At 45.0% G+C, this 17,589-nt stretch overlaps 1 protein-coding gene across 1 annotated transcript in view; it reads right to left on the bottom strand.

The window, feature by feature from the left end:
- RPS6KC1 (ribosomal protein S6 kinase C1) overlaps positions 1-17,589 on the bottom strand; it is a 101,126-nt gene that overhangs the window by 60,889 nt on the left and 22,648 nt on the right. Inside the window, exons 6-7 of the mRNA XM_075267101.1 lie at positions 12,454-12,513; positions 9,818-10,180 (exon numbers count right to left, since the gene is read on the bottom strand). Of these exons, the coding sequence (XP_075123202.1) occupies positions 9,818-10,180; positions 12,454-12,513 (423 nt within the window). The remainder of the gene's footprint in view (positions 1-9,817; positions 10,181-12,453; positions 12,514-17,589) is intronic.

Here is a 17,589-nt window from a genome sequence, read left to right as displayed (position 1 = left end):
TGGACTGTGTAATCGGCAGCTCCCAAGACCCTGGATAAAGGATGGCAGCAGGCGAAGCTTTACAGGGCAGATGGATAATGGCAGCTTTTGGGAGCGATCTGATAACCAGATGCTGACCAAGCAATGCATGAACCCATCCATCACTTACCAGTTCATGGCCAGTACACAGAGTCCAACTAACATTGGAAGGGTCTACACATCTTGTATTAGCCCGACAGAGGAGAGGGACATGGACGGCACAGAAAGTCTTATGGATGACATTTACACCACGGCCAGACCGCACAAAGAAGGCGACGAGGCTGCAATGGGTTATGGGTAAAATATTCTTCTTTGAGGACACGTGCCTCGTAGTACAACACACAAATGGTGCAATATTATATTGATAATTTGCAAAATTTGTCGTTTCAGAATCTCTCTTTAGGTGCCCAGTGAAATGTACGGACACCGTAAAAGGAGGAGTCTGCCGCGGGAGGTCTAAGGATATGGGCGGTCATGTGGGCGTTCCAGACACAGTATGGGAGCGCAGCTCTGACCACTCAGACCCTGCTTGGCCCACCCTCTGCAGTAGGAGTTGATCCTCTCACTCCTATGACATCACCCATCCTACATGATCAGTGAGGCTCGGTTCACATCTTCGTTCGGGTTTCCATTTGGGAAATCTGCTTGGGGACCCCCGAACGAAAACCTATACACATTATAGAAACCTAAGAAACCACGCGGGCCCCCATAGACTATAATGGGGTTCGTGTAGTTTCCGCTTGAAATGTGCGGAGAGAAAAGTGCTGATTGCAGAACTTTTCTCTCTGCATGTTTCGTGCGGAAACCAAACAGACACCATTATAGTCTATGGGGTCCGGGTGGTTTATTAGGTAACCGCATTTTAATGTTTATAGGTTTCCATTTGGTGGGAAAGGGGGGGGAGGGTCCCCAAGCAGAATCCCCAAATGGAAACTCGAATCCTGATGAGAACTGGGCCTAAGAGCAGCGCTTCAACGACTCCGCCCCCAGTGCACCAACTGCCTCATTTGCATAAGACTCCAAAGATGTTTTTCTCCAAATCTACAAAAGTAACACACAAAGGTGTAATTTGAAGCTCCCGGGCCCCAGTGCACATCTGTAGTAGGGCCCCTATATCTTCTGCCATGTTGAATAGAGACATATTTTATGTAGTAGAAAGACCCCTGCGACCCCCTCAGGGTCCAGAGCCCAGTAGTGACCCTTACAGCTGCACCCCCTATAGCTACAACCCCCTGGGACAGACATAATAAAGGGATGTAGTTTATCCGGCTGGGTTCATATCTTCCTTGGTCAATTTTATCCGTCCTTTTGTCCGTTGTTCTGGTCTTACAATGTACACCTGGACGACAGTGTGACCCTAGTGTGGTGGTAGCAGATGAATATGGTTAGGAGAGGCGGCAGACTGTCATTTAGGGACCGTTCACATGTAGGAATGTGATGCTGATTTGGGGGCAAACTCTGTCCACATTCTGCTACCCATTGTTTTCAATGGGGGGCAGAGATCGCAGCAGTAGCGTCCTACTCGATCTTGCCAATGGATGCTGGACTTTCATTTGGGCCTAGTGAGTGGTGGAAAGATCTCCTGTGGATGACATGTTTCCTGACTACTCCGTGACCTCTTGAGGTCTTGAGGCTCATGACCCGACAATCCTGACTACGCATTTGCTTCTCCCTCCTGCTTCCTTGTGACTTCCTGTGTTCTCTTGTTTCTTCATCTGCTAAGTTAATGTTCTTGGGTTTTCTTGGTTCTCTGCTACTTGGGGTGCGCGGCGGTCTCTGGGCAGTCTAACTCCACCATCAGGACCTCTTGCGAAGACCTTTGGGACCTATTTCCGCTCTGGTTAGGAGAGTGTCGTACACTCAGGACTGTTTTAGCCTCGGTGTTTGGGGATTCTGGTTGCCCAGGACCGTTATTGTCGCATCAGGTTCCAAACAAGATCTTATAAATTAATAAGGCCGGGCTCGCATCTGCGTTGGAATCTGTGACGGAGACTCTATCTAAAATTGGCGGAAAGAAGTTCTGCACGGAGGACTGTTCTCTCTACCGGTTTTATAATGAAACCCAGTAGACACCATTATAACCTTTGGGGTCGGGGGGTGTCCATGGGTAACTGCTTTTTTTTATTGGAAGGGCTCTCCATCCTTCAGGTCGACCCCAAACGATGGGGAGACTATTAGTGTAAACCTAGCATAGACACAGAGCAGAAGAGAGGGAGACCGGGTTGGAGGGCAAAGATGGAGGCAAAGAGAGGGCAAATATGGGTACAAGCAAAACGGGGGCAAGTGTGAGCACAAGCACTAAAGCGTAGGAGCAAAGAGTGCAGGAAAAGAGCACGAGCGTGTCACAAAGTGCGCAAGAGAAGAAGCGGACGCGATCTAGAGGCGGTAGCGAGGAACGTAAGAAAGTAAGGTTTACACAGTAAGACCACTTCGAATATAAATCTTCTGTAACATCTAAACCATCTGTATAATTTCCCACCCAGTGGCCGTCGCCTGCCCGCACCGTGTCCACCTCGTAGCGCTCTCTGCCGTCTCGCTTCTGCTCAGACTTATAAAAATGCAGCGCGGCTCCTGAAATGAAAGACCCTTAATATAAACCCTTCGAGATTCCCGGCTTTTACTGGGGGGGGGGGGGGGGGGGGGAAAAAAAAAAAAAAAAAAAAAAAAAAAATCGGCAGCTGCGCCTAATCCAGATCCGCATGAATGAAAATATTTCAGCTCCGAAAAAAAAAAAAAAACCTCCTCCCCCTTGGTTTATTTTCCATTTGACTTTCCTGTAATTATTTTGTAAACTGTTCGCATAACAATACATAAAAACATCTGCAAAAACAGGTAATTAACGTGTCAAGCCTAACTAATGCATTTTTATGGTGTCCATGCTTCGTCGGCTGTAATTATAAGTCTTTTTAAGCAAATGATGGTGCGGCGGCGGCGGCGCTGTGCAAGTGCTTATTTCGGAGGCCTTTTTTTTTCTGGTAGTGCAAACACAACGTAAACTCAAAAGCTACTTAATTACCTGTAAAACCAAACTTACCGCACATTTACAGGCAGACGAGAAATTACTCCGCTGCTCCGAAACGTACCAATAACACGCCTCGGTGCCCATCTCCCGGGAACAATGAGCTGCCTGAGAACGCCAATTAATTGTGCAGAGTTTTTACACAATGCAACCTATAGAAATGCGTTGGGAGTCGCAAAGAGGCAAATAACTGTTTTGGTTGTGAATGTAAATAATCCTTTCAGAGGACACAAACTGGGTGGGGTGGGGGGTAGACGGAGGGGAGGGGGGCTGCGGGATGGAGCGTGACGCTGGATGGTGGTAGCAGGGAATAAGAGGGTGACATATGGATTTTGGGGACATGGACGGGACTATGATGTTGTATGTAAGTTGGGTGTATAGTAGGAGGTTGTGCTACTTACTGTATATACATGGGGGGGTAGAGTTTTGCTTTGCATGTTAATACACAGACCATAGTGCAATCATAGTGTATAAGGCTGGGATACCTAGCCCCCCCCCCCCCCCCCCCCCCCCCCCAAGTACAATTCATTCTGGGGCCCACCTACTAAATGCAAATATTACCCTCCTCCCACCTACCCCTTGCCTTAGGCTGGGGTCCTCTTAGCGCGATGATGACGGTAAGGAGATGGGGCCCAGGAGGGAGGATAGTGACCCTACATCTATCTCCCTATATTATAAAAATGAATTTCTGTCTGTCTGTCTGTGCTCTAATGCGAACCAAACGGCTGGACCGATCTTCACCAAATTTGGTACAGAGATACTTCAGGTATCCGGGAAGGTTTAAGACGAGACTCCAACTCACTCGGACATACCGTTGCTGAGATACAGCATTCCAAACACAGTGCCCCCCCCCCTCCTTAGCCAATACAAACCTGCAAGTCTTTCACTCATATTCCAACTGCAATACACACGGTCACTCCACATGCACAATACAACACTGATATCCAAACTGAGATACACGCATCAGAGGATTAGATACACAGATCAGCACACAGTGTCACACTCCAGAAGATTAGATACATGCGTCTGCACACAGTCCCACAAACCAGAGGATTAAATACGCACTTCTGCACACAGTTCCACACACTGAAGGATTTGATACGTGCGTCTGCACACAGTTCCACATGCTGAAGGATTAGATACACGCGTCTGCACAAAGTACCACACCCCGGGGGATTGGATACATGCGTCTGCACACAGTACCACACACCAGAGCATAAGATATGCACACAGTACCACATGTCGTCGGATTAGATACGCGCGTCTACACACAGTTCCACACTCCAGAGGATTAGATACGCGCGTCTGCAGACAGTTGTACACGCCATAGGATTAGATACACGTGTCTACACACAGTTCCACACACCAGAGCATAAGATATGCAAATCTGCACACAGTACCACATGCCGCAGGATTAGATATGTGTGTCTACACACAGTTCCCCACGCCGTAGGATTAGATACGCGCCTCTTCACACAATACCACACAGGGGAGGATTAGATACGTGTGTCTGCACACAGTACCACACTTTGGAGGATTAGATACATGCCTCTGCACACAGTACCACAAGTCAGAGAATTAGATGTGCGTCTCAGCACACAGTACCACACGGGGGAGGATTAGATACGCTCATCTGCACATAGTACCACATGCTAGAGGATTAGATACGCGCATCTGCACACAGTACCACACAGGAGAGGATTAGATACACACATCTGCACACAGTACCACATGCCAGAGGATTAGATACACACATCTGCACACAGTACCACACGCCAGAGGATTAGATACGCGCGTCTGCACACAGTACCACATGCCGTAGGATTAGATACGCGCGTCTACACACAGTTCCACACGCAATAGGATTAGATACACGCCTCTTCACACAATACCACACAGGGGAGGATTAGATACGTGTGCCTGAATACAGTACCACACTTTGGAGGATTAGATACATGCCTCTGCACACAGTACCACAAGCCAGAGAATTAGATACGCATCTCAGCACACAGTACCACACAGGGAGGATTAGATACGTGTGTCTGCACACAGTACCCCACGCCAGAGGATTAGATATACGCATCTACACACAGTTCCACATGCCGCAGGATTAGATACGTGCCTCTTAACACAATACCACACAGGTGAGGATTAGATACGTGTGTCTGCACACAGTACCACAAGCCAGAGAATTAGATACGTGTCTAAGCACACAGTACAACACGGGGAGGATTAGATACGCGCGTCTGCACAAAGTACCACATGCCTCAGGATTAGATATGTGCCTCTTCACACAATACCACACAGGGGAGGATTAGATATATGCCTCTGCACACAGTACCACAAGCCAGAGAATTAGATACGCGTCTCAGCACTCAGTACCACACGCCAGAGGATTAGATATGCGCATCTGCACACAGTACCACATGCCGTAGGATTAGATACACGCGTCTACACACAGTTACACACGCCGTAGGGTTAGATACGCGCCTTTTCACACAATACCACACAAGGGAGGATTAGATACGCACATCTGCACACAGTTCCACACACCAGAGGATTAGATAAGCACGTCTGCACACAGTACTACATGCCGTAGGATTAGATACACGCGTCTGCTTACAGTTTCACATGCCAGACGATGAGATACGCACGTCTTCACACAGTTGTACACGCTATAGGATTAGATACATGCGTCTGCATACAGTACCACATGCTGTAGGATTAGATACGCATGTCTACACACAGTTCCACATGCCGTAGGATTAGATACATGCCTCTGCACACAGTACCACAAGCCAGATAATTAGATACGCGTCTCAGCACACAGTACCACACTGGGGAGGATTAGATACACGCATCTGCACAAAGTACCTCACGCCAGAGGATTAGATACACCTGTCTGCACACGGTACCACAACTCCAGAAGATTAGATACGCGCATCTGCACATAGTACCAAATGCCGTAAGATTAGATATGCACGTCTGCACACAGTTTCACTTACCGGAGGATTAGATACTTGCCTCTTCACACAATGCCACACAGGGGAGGATTAGATACACACATCTGCACACAGTACCACACGCCGGAGGATTAGATATGTGCATCTGCAAACAGTACCACACCAACAAGGATTAGATACTTGAGTCTAAACACAGTACTACACGGGGAAGGATTAGATACAGCTTTACTCCAGGTATCCATAACAACTGATCATAGGTTTTTCACTGATATCCAAAATGAGATACACACAATCACATGACGCTTATGGACATACACACAAACCACATACAAAATACACCAGTGCAAAATTGGACATTTCTTATGGGGCCACTACACAAACATAAAATGTAATATACCCGTGCGAAGCCGAGTCCTCCCTCTAGTATATAATAAAGAGGGTAGCTTGTTATAGATTGCACCCAGTTTATTATATGGGCACATAAGTTTTGCACGATACTGTGGGCTGCCTACCTGTACTTAGTGCAGGGATTGTACGGTGCGACGCACCACACAAGCAGGGTTAGAGGGGCTACTATCCCCACTGGATCAGATTCCCACCGGAGGATTCATCTGTGCCCCTGTGGGCCAGTCCGAGCCTGCACTTATTCCCTATTGGACCCCCAGTGATCAGGAAAATATGGACCAGAAAGCTTCCCTGAATGCTCCATGCACTTACACGGCCTGAGCGCCATTCCTTCTAGGAGTCTCCTCCATCAGCCCCATAGAAATATACGGAGTGTTGCCCACACATGAGCCCCAGCACTCCATTCACCTTGGCCATTCAGGGTAACTATCTCCTGAGCACTGAAGGTCTTAGAGGTCGAACCCCCAGCAATCTGACGCTCATCTCCTATCCTGTAGATAAGCGTTATTTGTGGCACACCCATTTAAGGTTGCAGATATGTTGGTCCTTAAAGAGAACCTGTCAGGTGGAGTAAAGACACAAACACTGACAAATCCTTATGGACCAGGGGGTTTAGATCCAAAATTGCCTTGTTGTAAAGCCATTCATATCCACAGTAAAAAAAAAAAAATCCTTTATTCTTCCCCTATTGCTTCACAGCGCATGTGCACCAGGTGTCCTCCTCTGGAAGAACGGCGCCTGCGCAGGGACTACAGCCACAGGGAGAGTATTAAGCTTTCTTACTTTTATTGTGGGCACAGATGACTTTATTACAGGGTGATTTGGGAAACTAAACCCCTGGTCCATAAGGAACTGTGGGTGGTTTAGTGTCCTAAATCGCCCTGACAGGTTCCCTAAAAAACGTAGGTGCCGGGATCAGTAAGTGACGCCGCAGGCCCCACAAACACGATTATTGTACTCAGGGATCAGACCCCGAAGTATAATGATCGGAGACCCAGAAGAGGTAGGGGAACATAAAAAACACTGTGTTACTTACCTCTCCGAGTTCCAGACAAGCTTCGGTCCTACTTTTATGATATCCCTGACGTCACATGACCAGGGCCTCCGTCCCAGGTCATGTAACGTCCCAGATGGCATTGAAGATGGCCAACACCACCTAGGAGTGCAGCAGAGCCAGGGAGAGGTAAGTAACAGTGGTTTTTATGTTTGTATCCCCTCTTGGTCTCCTATTATTATACTTTTCAGAACCCAGAGTATAATACTGTGTGCAGGGGCCTCTATGGGGGATAATACTGTGTGCAGGGGCCACTATGGGGGATAATACTGTGTGCAGGGGCCACTATGGGGGATAATACTGTGCGCAGGAGCCACTATGGGGGATAATACTGTGTGCAGGGGCCACTATGGGGGATAATACTGTGTGCAGGGGCCACTATGGGGGATAATACTGTGTGCAGGGGCCACTATGGGGGATAATACTGTGCGCAGGAGCCACTATGGGGGATAATACTGTGTGCAGGGGCCACTATGGGGGATAATACTGTGCGCAGGGGCCACTATGGGGGATAATACTGTGTGCAGGGGCCACTATGGGGGATAATACTGTGTGCAGGGGCCACTATGGGACATAATACTGTGTGCAGGGGTCACTATGGGACATAATACTGTGTGCAGGGGCCACTATGGGGCATAATTGTGCACACAAGAATGCAGGGGGAAAGAAATTCTAAAATATTTTGTATGGGAAAGAAATGTGTTTTTTTTTACTTGGAATTTTTTCTCTGGACTCATAAGTCCGATGACCTATCCTACACCCGGAAACCCCACAGATCAGCTTCAGATCTTTGATGGCACTGCTTCCACTTCACAGGCCATGTGAAATCGCATTCATCAGTCACATGGCCTCTTCGCAGCTCAGTCCCATTCAAGTGAATGGGGCTGAACTGCAATACCAAACAGTCACTATACAATGTACGGTGCTGGGACTGGTAAGTACTGAAGAGGCTTCAGTGCTCGCCTGAACACGGCGGCTTCTTCATAAAGGCTGATCGTGGAGGTCCCAGGTGTCAGATCTGCAACAATTTAATATTGATGACCTATCAATATTTCAGTCTTTGAATCGTTCCATAAGAAGCCAAAAGGAATCTGGTATATTAAAATAAAATATAATCCAAAATTCCTATAGAATGGAAAATCCACATAATTACTACTACAGACTTGTCAGCAGAGGTGCCAGGTCCGCTATAATAGGGTGATGGGGTGGAATGTCCAACAACTGGGAACTTCCATCCCAAGTGCCTGAGATCCCGGGTCCTCCGCTTATATCATATTTAATATTATTCCCCACTAAGTTAACCCTTGAAAGCCATTTACCAGATTACTGACAACCCGGATCAAATCCGGGCCCCATCGAGAGGACGTCACAAGGGGATCCGGGCCCTGTTACGCACCCAAAACATGACCAGGGCACTTGTATGGGTGGAAAGGGCTGAAAAAACATTGGATCCAATGTAACCATTTGCAGCTATTGGGTTGTGTTCTATTCCAAAAATATCAGTTGTGATACAAGACATTGCCGGTAACTCCTTGGAATCTGTCGACACCGCGCTGACAGACGCACCCCTTACCGCTAGGATCGGATCCCTGGAATACACTCTGCTCTGCAAACTGTAAAATGTAACTTCCCTATAGGAGATCACTGCATAGGACACAGAAGAGGGACTACAACTCCCACAATGCACAACGTGATGATGTCCTAGTACTTAAAGGGATACTCCCATGTCATAAAGGGATAGTGTATAATAGGACAGAGGTCAGCAACTTCAGGTGTTGGGAAACTACAACTCCCAGCATGCATCATTCTCTTTTATAGGAGTTTAATAAACAGACGAGTGAGCGAGCATGCTGGGAGTTGTAGTTTTACAACATCTGGAGTCGAGACGGTCGCTGATCCCTGCACCGTCTCTTTTAGATCGGTGGGACCCTGACCCCTTGGGGCTGTGCAGGGACATCCAATTTATAGTTTGATGTGAACTTACACCTTAGAGAGGACCGGTCACTTCCCTTGACATGTGTTCACATAAGTATTCCTTATGATATTGCATGTCTGGAACGCCTTTTCTTAAAATTGTTCCGTTCCTCAGTTATGCCTCCTAGTAATTTATGTGCAACCCGATGTTGTGGGTACCCTTGTCAATAGCGATGATGTTTCCACAAAGTTATCATTGATTGGACAGTGTTGGAATGAGTACGGCAATCTATTAACCAATTTCCAGGAGGAATAACAGAGGAGCAGTACAATGTTGACTTCTAAGTCAATACCCCAGGACTGTAGCTTTATGTGAAAGTATTGAGATAGATATATCAGGAGAAGTGACGGGTCCTTTTTACGTAATATTTAAGCAATAATCACCTTGAACGCCCTCCAACAGGAGATCGACGCTTTTCCGGTAAAACCCGAACGCGGCTTCGTAGTCCTGCTCCGTCTCATTCTTCATGGCCAAGGTTATCAGCTCACCAGCCCTCGCCAGGTAATCGGATTTGCCAAGCTTCTGCTTTAGTTTGGCAGTGAACAAGCTGCGGCTCTCTTTTTCGGCTTCGGCTTTAACCCCTTCATAGCTGGAACCGGGAAAGTTCTGCGCTGCTGACCCAGGGGACGGAGGGACGGAGAACGGTTTACTGGGTGAAATCTGATTGGAAGCCATTCCATCGTCTGTCCCGGACAGAGAGTCTATATCCACGGTCAAGGAGATGAGGTCGCTGTCACTGGAGAGACCTGAGACAATAGGGGGAGTCGTAAGGATCAGATATAAGGACACTCAAAATTCATGATACACTTAACATTCTGTAGCCATTCTACCAATAAAATTGAATTTTTTGTTGATCACACGTAGGAATAGCCTTAAGAAATGCTATTCTTCTCCTACCTATAGATGTCTTCTCCACGCCGCCATTCGTGAGTTCATTCGCAGCACTGAGGGCAGTCCCCAGCGCTCAAACAGCACTGGAGGCGTCCCCAATGCTGCGAGAGAACTCTCCAGCGCCGCCTCCATCTTCTCCAGAAATGACATCTCTGCGCGTCTTCTTCCAGAGCTGGGTTCAAACTTCTAGGCCTTGGGCAGAACCGGCTGCGCTTGCCCACAGCCACAAGAAAATGGCCGCTTACTTACTGTGTAAGCGGCCATTTTCTTGTGGCCGCGGGCACGCGCAGTCGGCTTTGCCCGAGGCCTACAAGTTTGACCCCAGTGCCAGAAAAAGGCAGTTCCTGAAGAAGATGGAGGCGGCGCTGGAGAGTTCTCTCGCAGCATTGGGTACGCCTCCAGTGCTGCGAGAGACCTCATTTGCATACCGACGAAAACCTGTATTTCTACTGAACGGCAGTGCGGAGAAGACATCTAAAGGTTGGAGAAGAATAGCCATTCTTAAGGCTATTCCTACGTGTGACCGACAAAAAAAAATTCAATTTTAATGGTAGAATCCCTTTAAAGGGGACCTTGTATCACCTCCATCATTGCCCCCTCACTGATTATGGCACAGTTAGAATTTTTTCTCTAGCCCCATCTTTCCCAGGCAATCATTTCTGTTACTTTCAGCACCCAATATAAGGCTCTCTACTGTCAGGTGGGCGATCCTGGGCTAAAGCTAGAGAAACATTCCAACTGTGCCGGAATCAGCAGAACGGCGACTTCTAAAAAGAGTTGGAGTTTCTTGAGATTCGGGGGAGGAATTAATTTAAAAACAGCGCCATCCCTTATTAGCAGGCCGTGTGTGGTATTGCAATACCAGACACAGCTTATGAATAAAGGGGATTTTTTTTTGTTGGGGGGGACGTTGGCGGTATTATATACTGCTACAAGGCTGACTGTACCCTTCCACAGCCTTGTACTGTCAGAAGGGGCGTTCCTCAAAGCCCAGTGTGATGTTGAGCTGCAAGGCGTGCCCTTCTGACAGTGGAGGGATATTGGTGCCAACGATATCCCTGGCACCAGGGCGCATATTGAGAAAGCTGACAGTGTGTTGAATTCGGAGCACTGTTGGCTTTCTAGCAGCATATAGTACTGCCCATATGCGATGACATGAAAGGTGCTCTTTAAAAAGAGCCGCCTTTCAGGTTTGCAGAGTCTTAGAGGTCATGCTAGGAATTCTGGGAAAGGAATACACAACTAAGTCTTCCTAAGTAGGAAAAGGAACACTGTTCCTCTAGCGCCACTTTTTGGAAGGTAGTTCCTTCTAGATCAGTCCCTGGACTCCGAGAAGCCTAGTGCCAAGACCTGGGATCAAAGTCAAAGCGGGATACCTCCTCCAAAGGTAGGTTTGGCTTTAAGGAGGATCTTTCACCAACTCCAACTCTTTTCTGGAATAAGTGGAGAAGCCTCTATTAACGTATGCAAAGAGTTGGAGTTGGTGAAAGATCCTCCTTAAAGCCAAACCTTCCTTTGGAGGAGATCTCCTGCTTTGACTTTGATCCCAGGTCTTGGCACTAGGCTCCTACTTTGCTGGAATCAGTGAAACAGCAACTATTGAAGGATGCAAAGTAGGAATTATTTTCCTATCCCCCACCATTCTGAGCAATCATTTCTGTTAGTTTCAACATCCAATATGCAAATCAGACTGTCTAGTGTCAGGTGGGCGGTCCTGTGCTGGAGAAGATCGTCTGAGACTGCCCACCTGACAGTAGAGAACCTAAAAATTCCAACTGCACTGGAATCAGTGGCGCTCATCGAACGATGTAAAGAGTAGACGTTGATGGATATGGAGTTTGTTAAAGGTCCTCTTATCCCAGACCATGTCATTAGGCTTCCTAAAGGCGCTGATCTATAGGGAGATACCTTCCAAAAGATGGCACTAGAGGAACAGTTCTCCTCCCCCCCCCTCCATTTATATGTATAATCTTCCCTTACTATATATAGATTTGTAAAGCTCCCAAACCTGTTTTGTTTGTTTTTTTAAATGGAATATGCTCCCAAAATCCCCAGGGTTAGATGGCGGTACAATACATAGGCCAACAATATATACATTAAGGGGCACATTTACTGATAAATAACTCACCCCCACATTCAGACTGGCTGGTGAAGGTCACGTCATCGAGTCCACAAGAGTCTTTCCTTACTAAAAGTAAAAGAGTAAATAAATTTATAGCAATTTGAGGCTTTTTCTTTGTCAGATTATATATATTTGTTATCTTGTGCACATTTTACGGTAAGCATGCCCAGGCATTCTGAGACTGTCCTAGAAGTGAATGGAAGTGTCTGATGGCCTACTCGGGGCATCACGGGTGTCAGGGGACTCCACTCTGGTCCTAGTGATGGGCCCGCATCTTTCTGCTGTATTATTGTTTAGCTTACTTGTATAGCGCAACCATATCAGCGCTATATATATATATATATATATATATATATATATATATATATATATATATATATATCTATATATATATATATATATATATATATATCTCATGTCGGCTGGTATTGTTTAGTACAGGTAATGGGAATTCCAATGTTGTGGCCCTTACCAATGAGAACCAACTCATATCTGACCAATTTTTGGGACCCTTCTAATAAAAAGGACTGTAGAGTCGGACCACTCCTTCAATTTGAAATACAGCTGAATATCAGAATTAAATACTACATTTATTTTATTTTTTTATATTTAATCATCTGAATTAATCCCTAGGAAGAGTAGAAAATCATCCCCAATGTGTCCTCAACCCTTCCTAATATTTTCTTAAATTATATAATTTTCATAATTTTTTTAAAGTCTTTGGAGCTACCAAAAACACAAAAGTAATTAAAAACTACACAAAGACAGGAAGAGAAAAACCCACACAAACAGTTACATACTTAGTCATAGAGGCCCATGGACAAAAAGTCAATTACTGGGGCAAATCCCCCCTTCCTAAAGTTACACATATCAGATAAAAATGATGGTATAAAAAAGAAAAAAAATTATAGAAGTATGAATATTATGACTGGTTTTACAAACATATACAAGGGATCATGGACTACAGACCAAACGCTAAATAAATAAAAAATAAAAAAAAATAATAAAAAATAAGTTTAATAAAATATATTAATCCTATTTAAATTTACAGCAACAATACAAAAACTAAAAAAAAAAAATTGTTTTTTTTATTCTGAAATTTAAAGGGGCTCTATCACTGGGAAAAGTCATTTTTAACTACCGTAATCACATCCTTGCATAGGCTTTAGAAAGGCTATTCCACACCTACCTTTAGTATGTAGATTGCTTTAGCGGTTTCTGAATAAGTCCGTTTTTATTCATATGCTAATGAGCTTCCAGCCAGCACAGGAAGTTCCCAGCAGCACTCGTCTCTCCTATTATCTCCTATGTGTGTGTGCAAACAGGAAGCTGAGTCATCAGCAGCAGCAGCCTCCCATAGGAAACAATAGCAAAGGGGGTGCATGATACATCGTGCACCAGTCTAATTAGCATATGAATAAAAACGGACTTATTCAGAAACCACTGAGGCAATCTACATACACAAGGTAGGTGTGGAATAGCATTTCTAAAGCCTATGCAAGGATGTGATTAGTTAAAAATGACTTTTCCCAATGATAGAGCCCCTTTAATGCTTATTGGGAACCACCAATAGAAGTTAAAAAAAAAAAAAAAAATTAAGATTGTGATAATGACTAAAAAAATGTTTTTTATTATGATCTACATTAGACATATATAGATAAGAATTTTACCCCAAATGCTCTTAATTTAGATAAGGATTAGGGTTTTTTTTTTTTTGTTTGGTTTTTTTTTTTGGGGGGGGGGGGGGAATTGTGATCTATTGATTTGTTTGTCCATAAGACTAGCTGCATGGCCTAATGCAATTTTTTTTAAAGGATTATCACTTCTATTTTTAAATTTTATTTAATCTAATTTTACCATTTCTCAATTTTTTTTCTACTTTTAGGTTCTACAATTTACATTCTTTAACACTGATAAAACATAGATAAAACTGTCATAATACATAAACTACTCATAAAATTTTAATTTTTTTTTTTTTTTTTTTTAATTTGTGATTTTAGCATAACATTTTTTTCACTTTTAATATAGGGAGAGGTAAAGAGACGGTCAATAAATGGACTTCAATATGCTAGGGAGAGTATTAATAGACAAAGAGCGTAAAATTTGATGTTAATCGAAATAAAATAAAAAAAAACAACTTTTTTTTACATCAAATTTTAAGTGACAAAAATTTTAAATTTAAATAAAAAAAAAAAATCATAGATATATTGGCAGACCTAAAGAACGAACTTATCCTTGTGTAAGTAACTATGCAGCTTGCATTCATTTCTAATGTAAAATAAAGATACGCATTTAAAAAAAAAAAAAAAAAAAAATTTCCTTTAAAAAAAAAAAAAAACTTAATACACTTCTCTTACATAACTTTGAAAATAAAAAGCAATGGAATATTTTTTAAATAAAAAAAATTTAAACATATTGGCTAAATGCTGAGAAATCAGTCGGCAAAGTGAAATTAAAAAAAAAAAAAAAAAAAGTGACAGATTAATTTGAAGAAAAAAAAATTACACGACACGGATCGCACCCTATGTAAGGTGTCATAAAATGAACTTAACATTCCCCTTGTCAAGCTATTTAAATGGAAGTGCTGGAAAAATGAATATGCATCAGTTTCGACCTCTGTCAGAAGAAGAGATTGTCTCGCAGGCATCTTACATGATTATAGAAAAGCCTTTCACATGGTAAGTGCGGCACAGCCATCCTTCAGATGTGCTCATGAATACACACTTCTGGCGCCCGCTCCTGGCAGCGCCTTCCCCTGTTCAGCTTCCAACACAGACACAGAAGAAACTAACAATTATTATTGTGTTACAGGTGAGCAAGCAAAGGCGCTGAAAGACATCGAAACGCATCCAGAAGAGGGGGGGAAAATATGGGAAAAAAAAATACACAACAAAAACAGACTGTAAGTGGCATCTTCAGCACTGAATCATCCCTGAGGAGGAAAACAGCACATGCACAATGCACGGATTTAACCATTTACACGACGTAATTTTTTTTTTTTTTTTTTAATAATTTGTTTAAAAAAAAAATTATTTTTTTTTTAAATGAAGATTGTGAGCCCCATATAGAGATCACAATGTACATTTTTCCCCTATCAGTATGTCTTTGGATTATGGGAGGAAATCCACGCAAACACAGGGAGAACATACAAACTCCTTGCAGATGTTGTCCTTGGCGGGATTCAAACCCAGGACTCCAGCGTTGCAAGGTTGCAGTGCTAACCACTGAGCCACTGCGCTGCCCCCCAATTTTTTAAAAATATTTATAGGAAAGTAATTCCTTTATTTAGGCAACCCAGTGCATATAAAAGGAAAAAGGACATGTGATGCAAAAGAGATGCCGATGGACATGTAAAGGCGATTATTAGAATTTATCACACATACATTTTAAAATTTTTGTGCATTTTTATTTTTTGCAATATTTGATAAGTTTCTAAAAACAACCGCCAGGATAGAGTAGAAAAAAAAAAACTTAGTAGAGTTCAAGATGAATTTCACTGTCCCGTGTGTGGGCTGACAGTCCTGGCCTATTTTGTGGCCTGTGCTTCCGTGGCTCCTATTCATTTAATGAAAGGATCTTCGAAAGTACCGCCATGCTGAAGCATCCCCATGTCCCGTGTACTACCATGATGAAGCATCCCCATGTCCCATGTACCGCCATGCTGAAGCATCCCCATGTCCCGTGTACCGCCATGCTGAAGCATCCCCATGTCCCGTGTACCGCCATGCTGAAGCATCCCCATGTCCCGTGTACCGCCATGCTTAAGCATCCCCATGTCCCGTGTACCGCCATGCTTAAGCATCCCCATGTCCCGTGTACCGCCATGCTTAAGCATCCCCATGTCCCGTGTACCGCCATGCTGAAGCATCCCCATGTCCCATGTACCGCCATGCTGAAGCATCCCCATGTCCCGTGCACCGCCATGCTGAAGCATCCCCATGTCCCGTGTACTACCATGATGAAGCATCCCCATGTCCCATGTACCGCCATGCTGAAGCATCCCATGTCCCGTGTACCGCCATGCTGGAGCATCCCCATGTCCCGTGTACCGCCATGCTGAAGCATCCCCATGTCCCGTGTACCGCCATGCTGAAGCATCCCCATGTCCCATGTACCGCCATGCTGAAGCATCCCCATGTCCCGTGTACAGCCATGCTGAAGCATCCCCATGTCCCGTGCACCGCCATGCTGAAGCATCCCCATGTCCCGTGTACCACCATGCTGGAGCATCCCCATGTCCCGTGTACCACCATGCTGGAGCATCCCCATGTCCCGTGTACCACCATGCTGGAGCATCCCCATGTCCCGTGTACCACCATGCTGGAGCATCCCCATGTCCCGTGTACCGCCATGCTGGAGCATCCCCATGTCCCGTGTACCGCCATGCTGAAGCATCCCCATGTCCCGTGTACCGCCACACTGGAGCACCGCCATGTCCCATATACCGCCATGCTTTTAATTCACAGCAGGCCATTTGCAGTCATGGTTGTCTGCTACCGGCCTAAGGGTTGGGTCACACTTGTGTCCCGGGACTCCATTCCTCATTTCGCTTAAAATAGGTGATTTCAGTATAAATTTGGCGGAAACCCCACAGACCCCAATATCATCTACGGAGTCTGGGGGTTTCCCCAGGTAACCACTTTTTAAATGGATAGGGTTTCCCCAATCGGACCCAAAGATTGGAAACCGAGAGTAAATCAGGCTCAGTTCACATGGCAGAAAGTGAACAGGAATCTGAGGTGGCCTTCCAACGAGGTGTGAACATACCCTTAGACTGCCATGCTGAGTTCAGTCTTTCTGAGCCGTCTTTGACCCAATTAGTCTGTTCAATGCATGGACCGAGACCCAGATCTGAATTCAGCTGTGTGAAACCAACCTAGGGCTAAGGGGGCGCCAAATTAAATTTTCCCAAAATGTATTGTTCCTACCCAATGTCTCGGCTTACATCTGCATTGTGGTTTCCATATAGAACGGTAGCAGGGAGCTATATGACCCTGTGAACGCGCTATAGCCATCTTCACATGGTAGAATTTTTGCAGCGGAATCCGCCAGTGAAGTGTCCTGTCCGGTCTTTGAGAAGATTCCGGCCATTGAAGTGAATAGGAGTAGGAAATCTTTTTTGCAGTGGAATCTGAATCCCAA

This window comes from Leptodactylus fuscus, chromosome 3 (assembly GCF_031893055.1).
Source record: "Leptodactylus fuscus isolate aLepFus1 chromosome 3, aLepFus1.hap2, whole genome shotgun sequence".
In the NCBI taxonomy this organism is placed as follows: domain Eukaryota; kingdom Metazoa; phylum Chordata; class Amphibia; order Anura; family Leptodactylidae; genus Leptodactylus; species Leptodactylus fuscus.
This window is presented reverse-complemented; position numbering and strand designations above follow the sequence as displayed.